General features: G+C 48.4%; 1 protein-coding gene across 9 annotated transcripts in view; it reads right to left on the bottom strand.

Annotated features, from left to right (window-relative positions):
- The window catches only part of plekha5 (pleckstrin homology domain containing, family A member 5), a 46,287-nt gene that overhangs the window by 19,602 nt on the left and 1,008 nt on the right, over positions 1–25,677 (bottom strand). The window contains exons 3-10 of one of the 9 annotated variants that reach the window (XM_047023311.1): positions 25,365–25,422; positions 3,808–3,891; positions 3,428–3,493; positions 2,643–2,763; positions 2,283–2,387; positions 1,073–1,145; positions 302–402; positions 109–224 (exon numbers count right to left, since the gene is read on the bottom strand). In XM_047023311.1, coding sequence (XP_046879267.1) covers positions 109–224; positions 302–402; positions 1,073–1,145; positions 2,283–2,387; positions 2,643–2,763; positions 3,428–3,493; positions 3,808–3,891; positions 25,365–25,422 — 724 coding nt within the window. Of the gene's footprint in view, positions 1–108; positions 225–301; positions 403–1,072; positions 1,146–2,282; positions 2,388–2,642; positions 2,764–3,427; positions 3,494–3,807; positions 3,892–4,612; positions 4,618–11,169; positions 11,262–24,519; positions 25,188–25,364; positions 25,423–25,677 lie in introns of those variants that run through there. The other 8 variants (XR_006956334.1, XR_006956335.1, XR_006956333.1 and 5 more) reach the window with 8 other exon arrangements.

The raw sequence follows: 25,677 nt of genomic DNA on the forward strand, positions 1-25,677 counted from the left end.
GGGAGAGGGAGAGAAAGATGGAGGGAGAGACAGTGTAAGACAAAATACAGTGTGATGTGTGTGTGAGACGTGTGTGTGCTTGTGACCATGTCTGTGGTGTAGATCTACCTCCTGATTGGCTCAGTGTGCACCAGAGCAGCATCTGTCATCACCTTCATCCAGTCCTCCATATCCTTCACTGTGTCCGTGCAGAAATAATACGTCCTCATGTTGGGGTGAGTCGCCTGGAGACAGGACAGTGTTTGTGTGAGTGAATGTGTGTGTGTGTGTGTGTGTGAGTATGTGAGTGTGCCTGGCTCACCTTGAAGGCGTACTTCCTGCTGATGTGGTCGTCCACAGACAGCATGGAGATGTGGAAGCTGGGCAACAGGATGCTCCCCAGGACCACTTCCTCCTTCTCATCTACAGGACAGGAAGTAGAGCGTCAACACAGGAAGTAGACACAGCAGAGAGAGCAAGAGAGAGTGAGTTGCTCTGGTGTTCCAGTTCTTGTCTTCTACTCTTCCTGTTCCATCTGCTGTCCATGTTCTCCTGAGGTAGGTTCTCTCTACTCTGTCTTCTCCTGAGGTAGGTTTTCTCTACTCTGTCCTTTCCTGAGGTAGGTTCTCTCTACTCTGTCTTCTCCTGAGGTAGGTTCTCTCTACTCTGTCTTCTCCTGAGGTAGGTTCTCTCTACTCTGTCTTCTCCTGAGGTAGGTTCTCTCTACTCTGTCTTCTCCTGAGGTAGGTTCTCTCTACTCTGTCTTCTCCTGAGGTAGGTTCTCTCTACTCTGTCTACTCCTGAGGTAGGTTCTCTCTAATCTGTCTTTTTTGAGGGTTTAGGTTGGTTTAGGTGCAGTTCCCTGGGCATATGTGAAGCCCTCTGTGACATTGCTTGTGAAAAGGGCTATACAAATACTTGATTTACTAACATCCTGAATCACCACTGTGTGTGTGTGCGTGTGTATGTAAGTGTTTGTGTGTGCATGTGTGTGTGTAAGTGTGTGTGCATGTGAGTGTGTATGTAAGTTTGTGTGTGTGTGTGCATGTGTGTGAGTGTGTATGTAAGTGTGTGCATGTGTGTGTGTGCTCACCCCGGTAGTAGAAGAGACACATGTCAGACAGAACAAACCACCTCTTCTTCCAGAGCTTCATCCCAGTGCTGTCCTGCAGGGGGCAGCAGAGCAGAGGGTCACACACACTCACACTCTCGCTGGTCTGAGTGTGATGTCAGTAAGAGTGGCTCATGTTTGTGTGTGCAGGTGCTTAACAGGCTTCGCTCACTGAATTACAAGAGCCTGAATGGTTGAGATAATATTATAGACACGTGTGTGTGTGTGTGGGCCTCTCTGGACTGTGTGTCGGTGTGTGTGTGTGTGAGAGTGTGTGTGTGCCATGCAGCTGAAAGCTGCCACTACATAGAACTGCACGTGTCCATTATGGCCGCTGTAATAACACCCAAAAAACACTGTCTCCTGGTGTGTGTGCGTGTGAGTGTGTGTGAGAGAAAGAGAGAGACCCTACAGTCTCAGTTCTCTCTCCTCAACAGTAGTAACAGTGGTATAGTCAAATTGTAGTATAGTGGTATGTTTGTAGATAGAGCAGTGTAGTATAGTGGTATGTTTGTAGATAGAGCAGTGTAGTATAGTGGTATGTTTGTAGATAGAGCAGTGTAGTATAGTGGTATGTTTGTAGATAGAGCAGTGTAGTATAGTGGTATGTTTCTAGATAGAGCAGTGTAGTATAGTGGTATGTTCGTAGATAGAGCAGTGTAGTATAGTGGTATGTTTGTAGATAGAGCAGTGTAGTATAGTGGTATGTTTGTAGATACAGCAGTGTAGTATAGTGGTATGTTTGTAGATAGAGCAGTGTAGTATAGTGGTATGTTTGTAGATAGAGCAGTGTAGTATAGTGGTATGTTTGTAGATAGAGCAGTGTATTATAGTGGTATGTTTGTAGATAGAGCAGTGTAGTATAGTGGTATGTTTGTAGATAGAGCAGTGTAGTATAGTGGTATGTTTGTAGATACAGCAGTGTGCTGATATGGCTCCTTCCAGCTTTTAGTACAGTAGTCTACTGTCGTATAGTAGCAGTTTAGTATATTAGTATACAGCTTAGTGTGTTAGTATTAATATACACAGCATAGTGTGTGAGTATGGTAGTATACAGTGTGAGTATGGTAGTATAAAGTGTGAGTATGGTAGTATACAGTGTGAGTATGGTAGTATACAGTGTGAGTATGGTAGTATACGGTGTGAGTATGGTAGTATACAGTGTGAGTATGGTAGTACTGCAGTATCCTACCTGCTTATAGAGCCAGCTGCTCCTCGTGGCTGGAGCGTTGGGGTTTCTCTTGATGGAGTTGGACCTTTTCCCAAAGTTGTGCACCTTCCTCGATGACCTGGAGGGCTGGAGATACAGGAGATGTTATATAGGTGATGTTATAGTGGAGAAACTGTACTTCCTGTTGGTAAATGTTTCCTATAGATCACACTTTGTGGAAATACTAACTGCATCTAGGAAGCTTTTATAAAAGGAAGCATGCTGACCGCAGAGTGGCCTCTGAAAGGAGACTGCAATTTATTATTAATAACAAACTTGTGTGGTACATGGGTGCACAACACACACTCTCTCTCTCTCTCACACACACACACACACACTGACCCGTGTGGTGGTGTGTGTGGGGCTACTGGGGAGGGTGCTGTAGTCGGTGTAGTTGGACGCCTCACTCATGGTGCTCAGAGGACGCTCTGCCTTGTCACCTTGCTCAGACCTGGGAGCTGGTCTGAGGGGGAGAGAGAAAGGGAGAGAGAGACTAATTATAACATGAAGAGGACATAAATACAGTTTTGCCTCAAACTGTCAAATCAATGAAGAAGTTAAGAGACAAGGCAATTAGGCTGTGTGTGAGAGAGAGTGTGTGTGTGGGGGGAACTTATTGCTTGGTGAATCAGCGAACAGAGGGTCTAATCTCTGAGGCTCCAGTCAGCTTGTATCTCTGAAGGCAGACTGCGTGTTTGTGTTTGTGTGTGTGTGTGTGCGTGCGTGTGTGTCAGGCTCTAGTCCAGAACAGAGCATCTATCTCAGGAAACACTCAGCATTTCAACCTCACCCCCCTTGTCCTGAGAGGAGGGGAAGAGAAGAGGAAGGCCTGTACTCCTCTGCCTCACTGGGAGGGTTAGTAGTCCAGAGGGCTAAGGGAGAGGTGGGGTTGGGGAGAGGTGGGGTTGGGGAGAGGTGGGGTTGGGGGGATGCAGGGATGGATGGAGAGATGAAGTGATTGAGATGGATGTTTCTGGAAGGGGCACATGGTGTAGTGGTTCAGCTCCTCCTGGGAAGAGGTTGTTACTCCTGCACACTCTGATCAATGATGGAACAGCCAGCCAGACACACTTGACAAAATACAGCCAGCCAGTCAGTCAAACTAATTATATGCTTTACACCATTACCTGTCTGTTCCAGGCTTACTGGCTGTTTCAGGCTTTGAGGCTGTACCAGTGTGGACACAGTTCACTCTAGGAACACACAAAGGGAGATGAAATAAATCCAATAAATGAAAATAAAATCCAAACAAACACTCCAAATGATGACATGGCAAATATAGGTGAGTGAGTGAGTGATTGAGAAGAGGAGCGTGGAGACATGGTTTCCATCTCTCTCCTCTCATGAGCTCAGTGCTCCACTTCTCATGTGCCACATCTCAGAGGCATATCAGTCCCTCAGCCTGTGTGTGTGAGTGTGTGTTTATGTCTGTGAGTGTGTCTGTATGTGTGTGAGTGTGTGTCTGTTTGTGTGTATGTGTGTGTTTCAGAGGAGACAAAACACTTACTGGTCGTTGATGACAAAGATGCAGTTGTCTTGGGATGGGATGCCTGAGACTGGGTGCTTACAGGTCACCTTCCGCTCATTATGACTGCAGGAGAGAGAGAGAGAGAGGTAGAGAGAGAGAGAGAGAGAGAGGTAGAGAGAGAGAGAGAGGTAGAGAGAGAGAGAGAGAGAGAGAGAGAGAGAGAGAGAGAGAGAGAGAGAGAGAGAGAGAGAGAGAGAGAGAGAGAGAGAGAGAGAGAGGAGGCCGGCAGGCGAAAGGAGGAGACAGGAAGAGAAAGTCAGGGAGGGCGAATTACATTTTAGTTGATAACTAGAGAGGGTACTGACAGCTAGAGAGTTTCTGCAGCTGGGGCTTGTTTGCTGTATCACCTCCAAACTTTGAAACTAATATAAAACATCCAAACATTTGGAGAAAGACAATATTTTTCATGGCTGGTAAACTTAATTGAAATAAAGTGTTGGGACCAAGTCCATTGATTCACTATGCGATCCATCATTAGATGTGTGTGTGTGTGGGGGGGGGGGAGGGGTCCACGACTTTTCCAGCCGAACCGTCCAGATCCCTCCTCTAACAACCTGCTAGCACCATGCTAACCCTCTGCTAACAGCTTGCTACTACCATGCTAACCCTCTGCTAACAGCTTGCTACTACCATGCTAACCCTCTGCTAACAGCTTGCTACTACCATGCTAACCCTCATCTAATAGCCTGCTAGCACCATGCTAACCCTCTGCTAATAGCCTGCTAGCACCATGCTCACCCTCTGCTAACAGCCTACTACCACTGTTTCACACTGCTATAAATACCTAGACTATTTTTGTTATAAAGAGAGAAAAAAGAGTGAGAGAGTGAGAGAAAGAGAGAGATGGGGATAAAGAGGGAGAGAGAGAGAGAGAGAGAGAGAGAGAGAGAGAGAGAGAGAGAGAGAGGATGAGTGAGAAAGAGAGATGGGGAGAGAGGTGTCTCCACACACACACACCCTCCACACACACATACAGATCAGTCTCCCCACACAGCTCAGGGCTCTCAAGTGTGAGCTAGGCTCAGCCCGGTAGAATGCCCAGGGGCCCAGCAAGGACAGGCTCAGCTACCCAGCCGGGCAGCTCTGTTCCTGGGCTGCATCCAGCACCAAGACCCCCCTCCTCCCCTGGAGATCATCCAGCACCAAGACCCCCCTCCTCCCCTGGAGATCATCCAGCACCAAGACCCCCCTCCTCCCCTGGAGATCATCCAGCACCAAGACCCCCCTCCTCCCCTGGAGATCATCCAGCACCAAGACCCCCCTCCTCCCCTGGAGATCATCCAGCACCAAGACCCCTCAGGACCAGTTGGGACATGCTCCTTCAACACACACACAGAGATAAAAACACACGCATACACACAGATAAAAACACACACACACAAACACAAACACACACTCCAGAGGGAGGGACATGGATTGCATTTGAACATCCTTCACATGGCCGCCATGACTCAGAATAACCTGATGACAAGCTGCACAGTTATTCATGATGCTTCCTAATGATTGGCCTTGGAAAATGTGTGTGCTTGTGTGTCACAGATTTCTCCAACAACAATGCAGACATAAATCTACTTGGAGACAAAATGAAGTGGTCTAAGTGGACCACCCTGATGTCTTCAGTTAGCCACAGGTGGACCCATGTCATTGTCCACGAGCAATTTACAAAACATGCAAAGGATCATGGGTAATAGGTGGATGTGTCAGTGACTTCATCTACAGTCAACATACAGCCAATAAGCATGTAGCTAGAACCCAGCCAATCAGCATGTAGCTAGAACCCAGCCTATCAGCATGTAGCTAGAACAGAATCCAGTCTATCAGCGGGAACCCAGCCTATCAGCATGTAGCTAGAACAGAACCCAGCCTATTTGCATGTAGCTAGAATCCAGTTTATCAGATAGAATCCAGTTTATCAGCTAGAATCCAGTTTATCAGCTAGAACCCAGCCTATCAGATAGAACCCAGCCTATTAGATATCTGTGTTCTAGAGGTGATGTTTGTGCTACTCCTTCCTCAGGGCTGAAGCAAGTCAGTTACATAACAGCTACAGCATCTCCTTTACCCTTCCTATCTCTCCTCTCCTCCCATCCCCCTCCCTCTCCATGCTCCATCACTTCACAAGTTGCTCTAACAACCTCGCTGTGACAAATTAGACCAATTACTGCGTGTGTCTGAGGGCTGGTTGTATGTTAGAGAACGCAGGGTGAGCTGAGAGTGGAGGAATAGAGATGAGGGAGGGAGAGAGAGAGAGACGGACAGAGAGACAGAGAGAGAGACAGAGAGAGAAACAGAGAGAGAGAGAGAGAGAGAGAGAGAGAGAGAGAGAGAGAGAGAGAGAGAGAGAGAGAGAGAGAGGGAAGAGAGTGAGGAGGGAGGGAGCAGAGCGGGAGAGGACACACGCGGGCGCGAACCGACATTCATATTTGCAGCCAGGCTTTTTAGTAATACATTGTCATTCAGCAAATCCAGCCAACAATCTAACAAAACTGTCAAAACATTCGTTTAGAAATTAAACAATAACCTTCTCATTAATAAACATGTATTCTGCGGACATTTCACTTGGTTGAAAACCCGTCACCTCGTGAACACTTGTTGCCTATACTGATATTAAAGAGCAACTATCAACCGTCAATCATATCCGGTGACTCATCGCATAAAAACTATGGAAAACGTTTCCTTACAAACGTCTCACAGGCACTGATGTCATTCTCATTCAGACGAGACATGTATTCTCCTGCATGTTTACTCACGAGTAAGAATCTTGAGAAGCTGCGGGAGGAAACCGTAAAGACGGGTGCGGAACCGGAGCGATACCGCCGCTGTGTCCAGATGTGGACTCCAGTTGAGCAGCGCGTTCGCCCAATCTCCAGCTCGCTCCCGCAACCATTTGCCGCGCGTAACCGTCCGTGCTAGAAACGGTGGTTGAGCACGGTGTGCTCTTGTCAGAGATACAACCACTGATGTCATAATTATCATTCTGTGTGATCGGACTGCGCTCACTCCATTGGCTTAAAAGTGATTTCATGGGCACGGAAAGAAACATGAAATGCTGCTGATGGAGCAGGGCTACGCACACGGAAGAAGCGCGAGCGTAGCCATGTGGCGTGTGGGGAACAGGAGTGTTGCAGGGTAGAGTGACTGATTGGCGGACCTCCACACAGACGACAGTCCTATTCTAGTAGTTTCCAGCCCGTAGCCTTCGCGTGCTGCCTACACTCCACCCACAGATGGAGCGCTTGGTAACTATGCAACAGCAATAAAGCAACGTGCCCTCTGGCCGCTCTCCTCTGGTTATCTGTGGGAGCATCCGTTCAACAGAGAAAGAGAGAGCAGAGCCACAGGGGAACGTGCAGTGATGAGAGAGAGAGAGAGAGAGAGGGAGGGAGAGAGAGAGAGGGGGGGAGTTCTCTAAGACTCTGGTCTGTGGAAAATCATGTGTTCTGTATTTCTGGTCTGTGGAATATCTAGGGTTCTATGTGCTATGAGGAGGAGAGCTGAGTCTATGGTGAGAATGTGTACAGAGGTGTGTGTGTGTATGTTTATGTTTATGTTTATGTGTGTGCATATGTGAGTGTGTGAATGAGACATTCAGCTGTTCTAATTCTCAGCCTGATTCCAGACAAACAGACACTTCTCCTTCTCCTCTCCTCCTCTACCACCCTCTGTGAGTATGTGAGGCGTGGAGGATATGAGGAGTGGAGGATGTGAGGAGGAGAGGATGTGAGGAGTGGAGGATATGAGGAGTGGAGGATATGAGGAGTGGAGGATATGAGGAGTGGAGGATATGAGGAGGAGAGGATATGAGGAGGAGAGGATATGAGGAGTGGAGGATATGAGGAGTGGAGGATATGAGGAGTGGAGGATGTGAGGAGTGGAGGATGTGAGGAGGAGAGGATATGAGGAGGAGAGGATATGAGGAGTGGAGGATATGAGGAGTGGAGGATATGAGGAGTGGAGGATGTGAGGAGGAGAGGATATGAGGAGGAGAGGATATGAGGAGGGGAGGATATGAGGAGTGGAGGATATGAGGAGTGGAGGATATGAGGCGTGGAGGATGTGAGGAGTGGAGGATATGAGGAGGAGAGGATATGAGGAGGAGAGGATATGAGGAGTGGAGGATATGAGGAGTGGAGGATATGAGGCGTGGAGGATATGAGGAGGAGAGGATATGAGGAGTGGAGGATATGAGGAGTGGAGGATGTGAGGAGGAGAGGATATGAGGAGGAGAGGATATGAGGAGTGGAGGATATGAGGAGTGGAGGATATGAGGCGTGGAGGATGTGAGGAGTGGAGGATATGAGGAGGAGAGGATATGAGGCGTGGAGGATATGAGGAGGAGAGGATGTGAGGAGTGGAGGATGTGAGGAGGAGAGGATATGAGGAGGAGAGGATATGAGGAGGAGAGGATATGAGGAGGAGAGGATGTGGTAAGGAGGATGTGCCCGCGTGTACTAGCAGATTACCATGCTCTACACACCAGATTACCATGCTCTAAAAAAACTAAATTACCATGCTCTACACACCAGATTACCATGCTCTACACACCAGATTACCCTGCTCTACACACCAGATTACCCTGCTCTACACACCAGATTACCATGCTCTACACACCAGATTACCATGCTCTAAAAAAACTAAATTACCATGCTCTACACACCAGATTACCATGCTCTACACACCAGATTACCCTGCTCTACACACCAGATTACCATGCTCTACACACCAGATTACCATGCTCTACACACCAGATTACCATGCTCTACACACCAGATTACCCTGCTCTACACACCAGATTACCATGCTCTACACACCAGATTACCATGCTCTACACACCAGATTACCCTGCTCTACACACCAGATTACCATGCTCTACACACCAGATTACCCTGCTCTACACACAAGGTTTGTCTGGGATGACACAGGGTGCAGCCTGGTTACCTGGGCAACAGGTGAGAGGATCTCTGTAGAATGACAATTGGAGGAGGGGGAGAGGAGAGGGGCAGAGGAGAGGAAAGGGGAGAGGAGATGGGGAGAGGATAGTTTTTGTGTTTTGATCTGTTTCTATTCATTGTCACCAGTAAAGAACACATAAACATTAATGTTGAGTCTGTGCAAAGTTTCAGGCATAAAAGATTGTGCTGTTTGTGTGTGTGTGTGTATGTATGAGAAAGAGAATGTGAGTGTGTGTGTAACCCTGGTAGTAGCAGCCGTGTAAGACAGGACTCTCCTGAGGTTGAGCTGTTAAATAATGCTGTTGCTGAAGGCAGAGAGGACTAAGATTCATTAAGGCTAGCTAGTTCTCCACCTGCACAAGAGTTAGCTAGGGCTAGTTCACCTGCACAAGAGTTAACTAGGGCTAGTTCACCTGCACAAGAGTTAGCTAGGGCTAGTTCTCCACCTGCACAAGAGTTAGCTAGGGCTAGTTCACCTGCACAAGAGTTAGCTAGGGCTAGTTCACCTGCACAAGAGTTAGCTAGGGCTAGTTCACCTGCACAAGAGTTAGCTAGGGCTAGTTCACCTGCACAAGAGTTAGCTAGGGCTAGTTCACCTGCACAAGAGTTAGCTAGGGCTGGTTCACCTGCACAAGAGTTAGCTAGGGCTAGTTCACCTGCACACGAGTTAGCTAGGGCTAGTTCACCTGCACAAGAGTTAGCTAAGGCTAGTTCACCTGCACAAGAGTTAGCTAAGGCTAGTTAACTTTCTACCGGCACAAAAGTTAGCTGTCTTCCTATACTGAGCACTCTCTTGTGTACTGTGTGGTAGTGTGTGGTACTGAGTATATCAGTAAATCACACTCTCTCAAATGCTTTTAAATGATGCAAACTGTCTTTCTACAGCCACACAGCACACACACAGGTCAAATAAAGATTAGGAACACACACACACACACAGATAGGAACATACACACACAATAGAAGGAGCCCATTTCAGCCACCCACACAGTTTAGAAAAAACACTGACACATGTACGCACACACAGTTACACACGCGTACATAAACACACACACAGTGTTTCCCACACATACACTAATTTGTGGCGGTGCGCCACAGAATCAACACCAGCAGCCACATTGCGTTTCGTAAAAATAAAAATAAATGACTATTTAGGTTAAAACACGCAGCGAATTCGTTCAGCTGCATTTCCTTTCCCTGCTCTCCATCCGTCTCTGTCAATCACTTGTCTTTCTCACATACGCACACAGTCATAACATCAGCACACGTTAGCAACGATACATACATATGCCGTTCTAGTAAGACCGACAGCTATATCAGCGAGCCTTTAGCATTAGTGCCGTAGCTAAAGGTCTAGGAAAGTTGAGGCTACTTTTCGCTAGTACCTACGAACATGTTTTAAGGTTCCCCTTCGTTCTTTTGGTGAGAAGTCTCAGGAGCTAGCTACTTACCCGGCGTCATGGAGCCGACCAGTTAAATAGTTATTTATGCATATGCAGAAATGATTTGTTTGTTGTTGTTAATTTTGTGAAGGTGTGAATCATTTTGGATTAATATTAGTATAATAAAGTTCTGTGTAGTTTAACAAATTATCAACGAAGGAATTATTGCGACCCCCCCCCCAAATCCGCCATAAATAGCTTTCTAATCTGTGGGAAACACTGGACTGCTGGGCTACACATGTATTTAAGACATGAACAGATTAAGACAAACAGAGATTAAGAAAAATATATATTTGAATGTAATCCAGACCTAAAGAATCTACAAAATAATGTCCAGATTAGTTTTGTGGGACTAGGGATTTAAAGCTTTCTTTATCTCTTTCTCTCTCCTTCTAGCTCCCCCTTTCTCCCCCATCTTTTATTCCTCTCTCACTCTTGCTCCTATTGTATCCTCCCTCTCTCTCCCCCTCTCTCCATATCTCACTCTCTCTCCCCCTCTCTCTCACACTCTCTCTCCATCTCACTCTCTCCATTTCTCTCTCTCCAGCTCTCATCCATCTCCCAGATCTCCTCTCCTGTCACACACAAACACACATACAGGAACCACAACCCGCCTTTTGGGATGAGCAGCCATGGAGAGGGGGGGTTATTCTCTCCTCCCAACAAAATGAAGTTAGAGTGCAACTGGGTCAGAACATGAGGACCAGGACTAGCATCTGGCAGAACATACTGTATACACAGTGAGTGACCCTCTGCAGTGGACTGCAGCAACATTAGAACATGACTATCTGGGTCATCTGCTCATGCTGCAGAGTGGAGAGACACACATACTCACTCATACACACACATATAAATGTACACATCGATACACACACACTCGTACACACACTCATACACGCACTCATACACACATAAACACACATAGAGATATACACACTAATACTCACACATATCTGAAGCAGAGGGTAGCTGGGTTAGGCCGTATTGCCATGAGCCACCATACTCCAGGGTCTGGGTTGTCATGGTTACCAGTTTGCTTCTATCACAAAGACATACATACACACACAGCGTAGATGCATTTCCTACCTTTCTTAGTCGTCGTCGTCGTCGTCGTCGTCGTCGTCGTCGTCATCTGCCGCTTGTCCGATCGGGTCGCGGGGGCAGCGACCTAAGCAGGGAGGCCCAGACTTCCCTCCCCCCGGCCACTTCCGCCAGCTCTTCCTGGGGGACCCCAAGGCGTTCCCAGGCCAGCTGAGAGACATAGTCCCTCCAGCGTGTCCTGGGTCTTCCCCGGGGCCTCTTCCCAGTGGGACGTGCCCGGAACACCTCACCAGGGAGGCGTCCAGGAGGCATCCTAATCAGATGCCCGAGCCACCTCAGCTGGCTCCTCTCGACGCGGAGGAGCAGCGGTTCTACTCTGAGCCCCTCCCGGATGACCGAGCTTCTCACCCTATCTCTAAGGGAGAGCCCGGACACCCTACGGAGAAAGCTCATTTCGGCCGCTTGTATTCGCGATCTCGTTCTTTCGGTCACTACCCATAGTTCGTGACCATAGGTGAGGGTAGGAACGTAGATCGACTGGTAAATAGAGAGCTTCGCCTTTCGACTCAGCTCCTTCTTCACCACGACGGACCGATGCAGAGCCCGCATCACTGCGGACGCCGCACCGATCCGCCTGTCGACCTCGCACTCCATTCTTCCCTCACTCGTGAACAAGACCCCGAGATACTTGAACTCCTCCGCTTGGTTCAGGATCTCCTCCCCGACCCGGAGATGGCACTCCACCCTTTTCCGGTCGATTACCATGGCCTCAGATTTGGAGGTGCTGATTCGCATCCCAGCCGCTTCACATTCGGTTGCGAACCGCTCCAGTGAGAGCTGAAGGTCACGGCCCGATGAAGCCAACAGGACCACATCATCCGCAAAAAGCAGCGACCCGATCCTGAGGTCACCAAACCGGACCCCCTCAACACCCTGGCTGCGCCTAGAAATTCTGTCCATATAGGTAATGAACAGAATCGGTGACATAGGGCAGCCCTGGCGGAGTCCAACCCTCACCGGAAACAAGTTCGACTTACTACCGGCAATGCGGACCAAACTCTGGCACCGGTCGTACAGGGACCGGACAGCCCCGATCAGGAAATCCGGTACCCCGTACTCTCGGAGCACCCCCCACATGAGCCCCCGAGGGACACGGTCGAACGCCTTTTCCAAATCCACAAAACATGTGTAGACTGGTTGGGCAATGTGGTTTTCGTCCTTTCTTAGTCAATCCATTAATTTGTCTGTCTTAAACCACAACTTACCCTCACCTATGAATGACACCCCCCCCCTCAAACACACACACACATACATACACACACATACTGGAGGAGATAGAGGTAAGGGGGGGAGGGAGAGGAGAGAGGGAGATAGAGAGAGAAACTTGGAGAGAAAAGGTGACAGAGAGGGAGATATAGAAACAGAGGAGAGAAAGGGTGAGAAATATAGAGAGACAGAGATCAGTAAACAGAAACTCAGTTCTACACAGATCCGCTCCATACTGAGAATGTTACAATGTTATCCAGCTCAATGCTGCCCTCTGCTGGACACTGCATGTTCTAACAGTACCAGACACACACACAGGCACACAGTCACACACACACACACACAACACTCTCTGATTGCGCCAAACACCGGGATGTAGTGTGATGGCTGGTCTCTTGCTGTTGAATTGAACAAGCTAGACCCGTCCAGCTGAAGAAACTCTGCTGTCACACTCTGCTGTCACACTCTGCTGTCACACTCTGCTGTCACACTCTGCTGTCACACTCTGCTGTCACACTCTGCTGTCACACTCTGCTGTCACACTCTGCTGTCACACTCTGCTGTTACACTCTGCTGTCACACTCTGCTGTTACACTCTGCTGTTACACTCTGCTGTCACACTCTGCTGTCACACTCTGCTGTTACACTCTGCTGTTACACTCTGCTGTTACACTCTGCTGTCACACTCTGCTGTTACACTCTGCTGTTACACTCTGCTGTTACACTCTGCTGTCACACTCTGCTGCCTCATTCTGCTGTCACACTCTGCTGTCACACTCTGCTGCCTCATTCTGCTGTCACACTCTGCTGTCACACTCTGCTGTTACACTCTGCTGTTACACTCTGCTGTTACACTCTGCTGTCACACTCTGCTGTTACACTCTGCTGTCTTATTCTGCTGTCACACTCTGCTGTCACACTCTGCTGTTACACTCTGCTGTTACACTCTGCTGTTACACTCTGCTGTCACACTCTGCTGTTACACTCTGCTGTCTTATTCTGCTGTCACACTCTGCTGTCACACTCTGCTGTTACACTCTGCTGTTACACTCTGCTGTCACACTCTGCTGTTACACTCTGCTGTTACACTCTGCTGTCACACTCTGCTGTTACACACTGCTGTCTTATTCTGCTGTCACACTCTGCTGTCACACTCTGCTGTCACACTCTGCTGTTACACTCTGCTGTTACACTCTGCTGTCACACTCTGCTGTCACACTCTGCTGTTACACTCTGCTGTCACACTCTGCTGTCACACTCTGCTGTTACACTCTGCTGTCACACTCTGCTGTCACACTCTGCTGTCACACTCTGCTGTCACACTCTGCTGTTAAACTCTGCTGTTACACTCTGCTGTTATACTCTGCTGTCACACGGGAGGGAAAGAGAGAGAGAGGGGGGAGAGAGAGAGAGGGAGGGAGAGAGGGAGGCAGGGCGAGGGAGAGAGCGGTAGGGAGGTAGAGAGAGAGAGATGGAGAGAGAGAGAGAGAGAGAAAGAGAGGAGAGAGAGATAGAGAGATAGAGAGAGAGAGAGAGAGAGAGAGAGAGGAGAGAGAGAGAGAGAGAGAGGAGAGAGAGAGAGAGAAAGAGATGGAGAGAGAGAGAGAGAGAGAGAGAGAGAGAGAGAGAGAGAGAGAGGAGAGAGAGAGATGGAGAGGGAGGGAAGTCCTGGGTGTATAGTTGATTATTGCAGACATCACAAGCTGGAGTATCCAATCTCTTTTCAATTAGTTTGTGTGTGTCTGTGTGTGTGTGTCTGTGTGTGTGTGTGTGTGTGTGGATGTCTTGCTCACTCTCCCCTCTTTTTCTCTCCCCCCTGTCTCGCTCTCCATCTTTGTCGTCCTTCTCTCCATCACTTGTTCCACCTGTTAGAGACATTTGCTAACAACAGACTGTTGCAGGGAAGAGACCAGGACTGGAGAAAGAGAGAGAGAGAGTTTTGTTCGGTATTCATCCTCGTCTTTAACCGTTAGAATTCTATATTTAGAACACCAGAGCTCCAGTTTCATTAGCTGTCCTTAGAGACAACACACACATGCAGACATGCACACACACATGCAGACATGCACACACACATGCAGACATGCACACACACATGCAGACATGCACACACACATGCAGACATGCACACACACATGCAGACATGCACACACACACTTGTTTTATTGCCAGTGAAGGAGCTGTAGGTGTGCCAGACCTAAACCAGGACCACAGTGTGTGTTTGTTTGTATGGCTCTCTGAGTGTTTATGTGCATGTGTGTGTGTGCATGTGTGTGTGTGCATGTGTCTTTGTGCATGTGTGTGTGTGCATGTGTGTGTGTGCATGTGTGCATGTGTGCATGTGTGTGTCTGTGCGTGCATGTGTCTGTTTGTGCATTTGTCTGTGTGCATGTGTCTGTGTGCATGTGTCTGTGTGCATGTGTGTGTGCATGTGTGTGTGTGCATGTGTCTATGTGCATGTGTCTGTGTGCATGTGTCTGTGTGCATCTGTGTGTGTGCATGTGTGTGTGCATGTGTGTGTGTGCATGTGTGTGTGTGCATGTGTCTGTGTGCTCTCTCCAGACTATGGTGGATGCCAGACAACATACCAGAGATGCTCTAATCTAATACATGACCACACACACACACACGGCCAGCAGCTTGAGCTGGTGATGAACCAACCCAACCTCACACAGAGGAGAGATTCTTACACATGTCATCACCATGCAAAGTCATTATTTCAGCTTGGCTAATTTGAATTAGCTGTAGAGTTAGCTGTGGAGAATTAATCCCTTTAGCGTTTAAGTTGTGTGCGCACACACAGGATTTGATACGGTTAACCATGAAATCCTACTCGCCAGACTTTTTGAGAAAGGCATCACTGGCACTGCACTTCAGTGGATCTCATCCTATCTGTCGGGAAGATCCTACCAGGTCTCCTGGGGAGGCAAAGTGTCAGGCCCCCGCCAGCTCTCCACTGGTGTCCCACAGGGCTCCATCCTTGAACCCCTCCTCTTCTCTCTGTACACCACCTCACTTGGACCAATCATCACCTCCCATGGCTTCTCCTACAACTGCTACGCTGACGACACGCAGCTGTACCTGTCGTTCCTCCCGACTGATCCGGGGATCTCAGTTAGGATCGAAGCCTGCCTTACAGACATCTCTCCCTGGTGACCGAGCACCACCTCCAGCTGAACCTCGCCAAAGCAGAACTTCTCATCATCCCGGCTAAACCCTCTATCTCCCACGATCTCTCAATCACCCTGGGATCTGCGACGGTGACCCCTTCATCCTCTGCCAGGAACCTTGGGGTGACCATGGATGACAAGCTGAGATGACATGATGAGCTCTCCCTCAAGGCCCACATTGCTGCGGTCTCCCGGTCGAGTAGATTCACCCTCTACAACATCCAGAAGATCAGGAAATACCTGTCTGAGCATTCCACCCAGCTGCTAGTCCAAGCACTTGTCCTCTCAAAGTTGGACTACTGCAACTCGCTGCTCGCCGGTCTCACACCTGATACTGACCTTCCGAGCGGTGAACCGGACTGCACCCGACTACATCAAGTCTATGCTCCAGCCTTAAACCCCCACCCGCCACCTACGGTCTTTTTCTGACAACCGTCTGGTGGTCCCACCGCTCAAGAGTGCCCTGTCCCAACACAAGCTCTTCTCCTGTCTGGCCCCCCAATGATGGAATCAACTCCCCACCTCCATCAGAGACACTGACTGTCTCCCCACCTTCAAGAAAAGGCTCAAGACGCACTTGTTCCGGGAGTACAACGGTACTTAGGAATGATTGGCTGGACCTGATGTTAAGTTTCCTCCAGGATCACAATAACTCTTACTGAGAGACTTGTTGCTCTTGTTGGTTAGTTGAAAATGAATTATTGTACTCGCTGTGAAATGTATTATTGTTGCTTGCTTTTTCCACAGGTACACACTTGCACTTTTGAGGTTCATGTTGTTTAGTTGTAACTTTTTAACTACATTGTCTTATGGTTCTTCCCTTTGGGACTTATTTGGTTTTCACAATGTATGCTTCATGTTTTGGCTGCTTGCAATGTTTGGGACTACCTCATTGTTATTATCAGTGACCTATGCACTTTTGTAAAACTCTCTCTTGGAAGTTGCTTTGGATAAAAGCATCTGCTAAATGCATACATGTAAATGTGTGTGTGCACAGACGTGTGTGTGTGAGTGCACGGATGTGTGTGTGTTCCAGGTCCCATGCCAGTGCTCTGGGTTAGTTGGTGTTGTGATGGGACAGCTAGGACATTTCCTGCCAACCCTCCCACACACACACACTCAAACACACACACACACAGGGCTACATCATGTGCCACCCAGCAAACGTACAGGGAGGAAGGTGTTTCTGGAACATTACTCCTCTTTCTTCAGAAGCTGATCAGCCTTAAACTGAGTAAAACCTAGAACACTGGAGTAGCCCCAGCCAAAGCCTCTCCTCAGCCCTCTCACCAGACCCAGCTGGTTCCTAACCAGGACCAGATGACCTCCTCAACACCACGTTCTCACGTTGCAGCAGGGGAGACAACAACAACATCCTCCCTCCCTCTCTTTCTATATCTCAATCTCTTCTCCCTCCCTATATGTCAATCTCTTCTTCTCTCTTCCTCCCTCTATATATTTCAATGTCTCCTTCTCTTTCTCTATCTCAATCTCTTCTTCTCGCTCCCTTCCTCCCTCCCTCTCTTTCTATATCTCAATCTCTTCTCTCTCTCTCTCTCTCTTTCTCTCTCCCTCCCTCTCTGTCTTTACACCCTCCTCTCTCTCTCTTCAGCATGCTGGTTTCCAGGGTGACATCAGAAGAGGCCCTGTCCAGTAGAACAGATGTCTTTAAGAAACATGAGGGAGGGAGGGAGGGAGGGAGGGAGGGAGGGAGGGAGGGAGGGAGGGAGGGAGGGAGGGAGGGAGGGATGCGGAGAAGGAATGGAGGGATGGGGAGAAGGGAGGGAGGGATGGGGAGAAGGGAGGGAGGGAGGGAATCAAGACCAAAGACCTCTCCCTAAGTTTCTCCCCTCCCTGTCCAGGTCCAGGCTGGGTCTGGTGTCTCCATGTAAGGCTTGGCAGCAGAGACTGGGGACAGAAAAATGACAGCAGAGCACTCCAGAGCACCAGGTGGAAACCTTACAGCTGAGTTTCAGAGTGGGACATCTCTCTCCTCCTCTGTCTGTCATTCTCGCCCCCCCCCCCTCTCACTCTTGCCCCCCCCTATCTCATTCTCGCCCCCCCTCTCCCACACCCCCCCTCTCTCATTCTCAAACAAACACGTATACACACAAGCAAACACATACATACACAGACACACAGCGTGATCCCACGACAGCAGCCCTGCATGACCACCCCTCTTAGTAAGACTCACCATATATGGGCAACTAAGAGCACAGCGCACAGACACACATAGACACACACAGACACACACAGACACATTCACACGCATAAACACCTATACTCCCCCACACACAAACCCACCGCACACGCGGAAAAGCATAGGAGATGTAACCCCAGCAAAGTAGATCTAAACCAAGCAGACCAGAATAGATCCAGTAGATATAACTCAATCAGAGCAGAGTAGATCTAACCCCAGAAGAGTAGATATAGTAGATCTAACCCCAGCAGAGTAAATATAGTAGATCTAACCCCAGCATAGTAGATATAGTAGATCTAACCCCAGCAGAGTAGATATTGTAGATCTAACCCCAGCAGAGTAGATATAGTAGATCTAACCCCAGCAGAGTAGATATTGTAGATCTAACCCCAGCAGAGTAGATAGTAGATCTAACCCCAGCAGAGTAGATATAGTAGATCTAATCCCAGCAGAGTAGATAGTAGATCTAACCCCAGCAGAGTAGATATAGTAGATCTAATCCCAGCAGAGTAGATAGTAGATCTAACCCCAGCAGAGTAGATATAGTAGATCTAATCCCAGCAGAGTAGATATAGTAGATCTAACCCCAGCAGAGTAGATAGTAGATCTAACCCCAGCAGAGTAGATATAGTAGATCTAATCCCAGCAGAGTAGATAGTAGATCTAACCCCAGCAGAGTAGATATAGTAGATCTAATCCCAGCAGAGTAGATAGTAGATCTAACCCCAGCAGAGTAGATATAGTAGATCTAATCCCAGCAGAGTAGATATAGTAGATCTAACCCCAGCAGAGTAGATATAGTAGATCTAACCTCAGCAGAGTAGATATAGTAGATCTAATCCCAGCAGAGTAGATAGTAGATCTAACCCCAGCAGAGTAGATATAGTAGATCTAATCCCAGCAGAGTAGATAGTAGATCTAACCCCAGCAGAGTAGATATAGTAGATCTAATCCCAGCAGAGTAGATATAGTAGATCTAATCCCAGCAGAGTAGATATAGTAGATCTAATCCCAGCAGAGTAGATATAGTAGATCTAACCTCAGCAGAGTAGATAGTAGATCTAATCCCAGCAGAGTAGATAGTAGATCTAACCCCAGCAGAGTAGATAGTAGATCTAACCCCAGCAGAGTAGATAGTAGATCTAACCCCAGCAGAGTAGATAGTAGATCTAATCCCAGCAGAGTAGATAGTAGATCTAATCCCAGCAGAGTAGATATAGTAGATCTAACCCCAGCAGAGTAGATATAGTAGATCTAATCCCAGCAGAGTAGATAGTAGATCTAATCCCAGCAGAGTAGATAGTAGATCTAACCCCAGCAGAGTAGATAGTAGATCTAACCCCAGCAGAGTAGATAGTAGATCTAATCCCAGCAGAGTAGATATAGTAGATCTAATCCCAGCAGAGTAGATAGTAGATCTAATCCCAGCAGAGTAGATAGTAGATCTAACCCCAGCAGAGTAGATATAGTAGATCTAACCCCAGCAGAGTAGATATAGTAGATCTAACCCCAGCAGAGTAGATATAGTAGATCTAATCCCAGCAGAGTAGATATAGTAGATCTAACCCCAGCAGAGTAGATATAGTAGATCTAATCCCAGCAGAGTAGATATAGTAGATCTAATCCCAGCAGAGTAGATATAGTAGATCTAATCCCAGCAGAGTAGATATAGTAGATCTAATCCCAGCAGAGTAGATATAGTAGATCTAACCCCAGCAGAGTAGATATAGTAGATCTAATCCCAGCAGAGTAGATATTGTAGATCTAATCCCAGCAGAGTAGATATAGTAGATCTAATCCCAGCAGAGTAGATATAGTAGATCTAATCCCAGCAGAGTAGATATAGTAGATCTAATCCCAGCAGAGTAGATAGTAGATCTAACCCCAGCAGAGTAGATAGTAGATCTAATCCCAGCAGAGCAGGGTAGCGAGCCTGGCCAGGAGGTACACGCCAGCCTAGAATGAGGGAATTACTGGAAGTAGAACAATCTGGAAAATGGGCAGGAGAATGTGTGTGTGTTTGTGTGTGAGAGAGAGAGAGACCATCTGAAGAATTCTGGTGAGGGACGTTCTTCCTCACACCTGATTACTAAAACACGCACAGAAGACAATTACCTCTCAATTGATGCTATCTAAGACGCTATATTGCAGAAATGAACTAAAGTAACCCTTTCATCTCCTCTCATCTCTCTCCTCTACCCTCTGATCTCTCTCCTCTCTCTCCATCTTTCTCCACACATTTATCTCCTCTCTCTCCTCCTCTACTCTACCCTCTCATCCTCTGTTTCCATGTTATCCTGTCTATCATGTCTACTACTTAATTAACTTTGTGCTGGAGTGAAATCAAACGCTTTTGCGTGGAGAAATTAATCTGAGTCATCACACACACAAAATAATACAATAATACACACACAAAATAATACACATGCACACAATAATACACACACAATAATACACATGCACACACATACACAACAATATCACACTCACACAGTAATCCTTAGCAGATGCTTTGACTGGTAATACCTCAAATATTACTGGGGATAAGCTGCATGTTAGTTAGCTTGTGAGAGAGAGGGAGATATGAGAGAGAGGGGAGGTGAGACAGATGAAAGGGAGGGAGAGAGGGAGGGAGGGAGGGGTTCCAGCCAAGCTGCAGATACCATGACAGCATAGTGCCAGAGACAGGAAGCAGATCAGTGTTTCCTCTGGCTCCTGACCTCACTTCCTGTGGATGAGAGGCCAGACACTTATCACACTCACACATACACCACCCTCCACACACACATACACCACCCTCCACACACACACACGCCACCCTCCACACACACATACACCACCCTCCACACACACACACACACACCCCACCCTCCACACCCACATACACAACCCTCCACACACACATACACCACCCTCCACACACACATACACCACCCTCCACACACACATACACCACCATCCACACACACACACACCACCCTCCACACACACACACACACACCTCCCCCGCCACACACACACCACCCTCCACACACACACACCACCCTCCACACACACACACCCTCCACACACCTCCCCCGCCACACACACACCACCCTCCACACACACATACACCACCCTCCGCACACACACACACACCACCCTCCACACACACCACCCTCAACACACACACCCTCCACACACCTCCCCCTCCACACACACACCACCCTCCACACACACACACCCTCCACACACATAAAAAGGGTTTGTCTTCTTAAGTTATTTGGAAGTTGTTTGGCTTTTTGAAATCCGACAAAGAGCAGAGCAATGTTTGGTGCAAATTGGTGTACCAGTAGTAAACAAACAGGTGGCTACCAAGTCTGGTAATACGACAAAGTGCAAATGTGGACCTCTTGTTGATCTCGACCTACGGTCTCGGTTAACAAACGTTTTAACAAATCTCTGCTCACAAAGGTGTTTGTAGATCTGTCGAAAAGTGTTAGTTTTTTTATATAATATAACAACACGTAGGAAAGTCCCAAATCAAACACGACGAATCTGGAGCAGACGCCATGTTGTCAACATCTACAAGGCAACCGCTTGCTAGGTCCGTCAATCGTTTGCGGACCTCTGGAGAGGTCTGCAAACGGTTTTGTGGACTTCTTAGAATGTCTCTGGACCAATAAGAACAGCGTATTGGTACATTTATAAAACTAGTATATAAGTAACCTTTTTTACCACCTGAAGCAAAATCACTCGTTGGAACATGCAGAAAGTCTGAGTTTGCGCCAAGGTATTGATAGGTAGGCTATTGATAAAAAAAACAAGGTTTTAAAAAGCTTAAGTTACTTGACCCCAGGTACGTGCTCCCTGGCCGCTAACATTTCTCTCACACCGCTCTGCCTGGACTTTATGCTGAGTGTATGGAAAAAGTTGAGGAGGAGACTTATTTAGCTACTACTACAGATCTGTGGTCTATCGTTTAATTATCGTTATCGAATGTGAATATCTATATCGATAATTTTGTACCCATATCGCCCAGCCCTCTCTCTCTCTCTCTTTCACCAACATTTTTTTTTTTTTTCTTCTAATCCTCCAATCAATTCAACTAAACAATCAAATGAGATCAAAGCATGGCAGGGAAGCTATGAGGCAGGGAGGTGGAGAACCCTATGTGTGTGTGTGTCTGTCTGTCTGTCTGTCTGTGTCTGTGTGTGTCTGTGTGTGTAGCTGTAGGTGTTACATATGTGAAACACAAACAACAACAACCAGAGAGAATGTGTCACTTCTCTGAGCCAAGAGACATTGCCAGCACAGAGACATTGCCAGCACAGAGACATCCCTTAAGAGTGTGTGTGTGTGTGTTCAATCACAGAGGCAGGAAGAGATTCATCAGTGGATGTACTCCACCCTTCCAACGACCCAGATGGATCTGTCCCAGAGAGAGAGAGAGAGAGACTAGATAGACTACAGCAGGAGAGACTACAGCACGAGAGTCTAGAGACTACAGCAGGAGAGACTACAGCACGAGAGATTAGAGACTACAGCAGGAGAGACTACAGCACGAGAGACTAGAGACTACAGCAGGAGAGACTACAGCAGGAGAGACTACAGCAGGCGAGACTACAGCAGGAGAGACTACAGCAGGCGAGACTACAGCAGGACAGACTACAGCAGGAGAGACTAGAGACTACAGCAGGAGAGACTACAGCAGGAGAGACTACAGTAGGAGAGACCAAAGACTACAGCAGGACAGACTACAGCAGGAGAGACTACAGTAGGAGAGACCAAAGACTACAGCAGGACAGACTACAGCAGGAGAGACTAGAAACTACAGCAGGCGAGACTACAGCAGGACAGACTACAGCAGGAGAGACTACAGTAGGAGAGACCAGAGACTACAGCAGGAGAGACCACAGTAGGAAAGACCAGAGACTACAGCAGGAGAGACTACAGTAGGAGAGACCAGAGACTACAGCAGGAGAGACTACAGCAGGAGAGACCAGAGACTACAGCAGGAGAGACTACAGCAGGAGAGACTACAGTAGGAGAGACCAGAGACTACAGCAGGAGAGACTACAGCAGGAGAGACTACAGTAAGAGAGACCAGAGACTACAGCAGGAGAGACTACAGCAGGAGAGACCAGAGACTACAGCAGGAGAGACTACAGTAGGAGAGACCAGAGACTACAGCAGGAGAGACTACAGCAGGAGAGACCAGAGACTACAGCAGGAGAGACTACAGTAGGAGAGACCAGAGACTACAGCAGGAGAGACTACAGCAGGAGAGACCAGAGACTACAGCAGGAGAGACTACAGCAGGAGAGACTACAGCAGGCGAGACTACAGCAGGACAGACTACAGCAGGACAGACTACAGCATGAGAGACTACAGCAGGAGAGACTACAGCAGGAAAGACTACAGTAGGAGAGACCAGAGACTACAGCAAGAGAGACTACAGCATGAGAGACTACAGCAGGAGAGACCAAAGACTACAGCAGGAGAGAGCAGACTACAGTAGGGTATTGGTGAGAGGGGATATTTATAGTGTGTTACACCAGCTAGATGTCAGCTGCTGCCCTGTAAATAGACATGGAGGAAGAGAAGGGTGAGGAAGAGGACGAGGATGGAGAGGAAGAGAAGGGAGATGAGAGGAAGAGGAGGATGGAGACAAAGAAGAGGAGAAGGAAGAGGAGCAGGAGGATGGAGAGGAAGAAGAACAGCAAGTCATGTCCTCTCCCAGACATACATACAGACACACGTTGACTAAATGTCTTCCCGCACCAACTGGAGCACACATAAGCATACACAGAAAACACACACATACCAACACATATGCACACATACCAAAACACACACCCTCCCCCCGCACTCACACCCCCCCCCCCCCCACACACACACACACACACACACTCTCTTGTTGGGAGAGCAGATCCCAACAAGTAAAGCCGGTTGGGTGAGCATGCCTAACCCTAACCCTAACACCATGAGTCAAACCAGCCAGTCAACCAGCCTGTCTCACACCAGCCTGTCAACCAGCCTGTCTTACACCAGCCTGTCTCAAACCAGCCTGTCAACCAGCCAGTCTCACACCAGCCTGTCTCAAACCAGCATGTCAACCAGCCTGTCAACCAGCCTGTCTCACACCAGCCTATCTCACACCAGCCTGTCTCACACCAGCCTGTCTCAAAACAGCCTGTCAACCAGCCTGTCAACCAGCCTGTCAACCAGCCAGTCTCACACCAGCCTGTCAACCAGCCAGTCTCACACCATCCTGTCTAAGACCAGCCTGTCTCACACCAGTCTGTCTCACACCAGCCTGTCAACCAGCCTGTCAACCAGCCAGTCTAACACCAGCCTGTCAACCAGCCTGTCAACCAGCCTGTCAACCAGCCAGTCTCACACCAGCCTGTCAACCAGCCTGTCAACCAGCCAGTCTCACACCATCCTGTCTAAAACCAGCCTGTCTCACACCAGTCTGTCTCACACCAGCCTGTCAACCAGCCTGTCAACCAGCCAGTCTCACACCAGCCTGTCAACCAGCCTGTCAAACAGCCTGTCAAACAGCCAGTCTCACACCAGCCTGTCTCACACCAGCCTGTCAACCAGCCACTCTGACAGAAAGGACTTGTTTTGAGGGAGAGAGAGGGTCTGTACAAGAGAGAAATACAGAGAGCATTTGGTGGGAGAAAGGGTGGGCTGTAAGAAGGATCTGTTTCCGAAATACTAGCAAGGAGGGCAGTAAGTGTGTGTACCCCTCTTCCATCCTGTCTAAGACCAGCCTGTCTCACACCAGTCTGTCTCACACCAGCCTGTCAACCAGCCTGTCAACCAGCCAGTCTAACACCTCTTCCATCCTGTCTAAGACCAGCCTGTCTCACACCAGTCTGTCTCACACCAGCCTGTCAACCAGCCTGTCAACCAGCCAGTCTAACACCAGCCTGTCAACCAGCCTGTCAACCAGCCTGTCAACCAGCCAGTCTCACACCAGCCTGTCAACCAGCCTGTCAACCAGCCAGTCTCACACCATCCTGTCTAAAACCAGCCTGTCTCACACCAGTCTGTCTCACACCAGCCTGTCAACCAGCCTGTCAACCAGCCAGTCTCACACCAGCCTGTCAACCAGCCTGTCAAACAGCCTGTCAAACAGCCAGTCTCACACCAGCCTGTCTCACACCAGCCTGTCAACCAGCCACTCTGACAGAAAGGACTTGTTTTGAGGGAGAGAGAGGGTCTGTACAAGAGAGAAATACAGAGAGCATTTGGTGGGAGAAAGGGTGGGCTGTAAGAAGGATCTGTTTCCGAAATACTAGCAAGGAGGGCAGGCAAGCAGAGGGGGGGGAGAGAGAGAGAGAGAGAGAGAGAGAGAGAGAGAGAGAGAGAGAGAGAGAGAGAGAGAGAAGTGGGCGTTGATCTGAGATATGAAAAGCTCTGCTCTTCCAAACAAAGCAGCAGCAGAGAACTGCTGCTTTAAACCACAACTCACTTTATGAAGCAGCGCGCGCCCTCGAATGTGTACCCCTCTTCCCATCCAGTCGGCAAATCTAGCGGGTGAGAGAGAGGGGGAGAGAGGAGGGGAGAGAGGGGGAGAGAAACGGCCATGGTGAACATACACAGCACAGCAGCTCGACCCTCGAGATCTGCTATCAGTGCGCGGCTAAACACAAGCATTGGTCTGCAGTGAAACCATAAACACCAAAGACAGACGTCGACACGGAATCAACAGCCACGCCAGTCCTCTTGTGTTGTAGCCTTAACCGAGAAAATCATCCTACCGAATCATTCCGTTGGTATTAATC

The sequence above is a fragment of the Hypomesus transpacificus genome, chromosome 7 (assembly GCF_021917145.1).
Source record: "Hypomesus transpacificus isolate Combined female chromosome 7, fHypTra1, whole genome shotgun sequence".
NCBI classification, from domain to species: Eukaryota; Metazoa; Chordata; class Actinopteri; order Osmeriformes; family Osmeridae; genus Hypomesus; species Hypomesus transpacificus.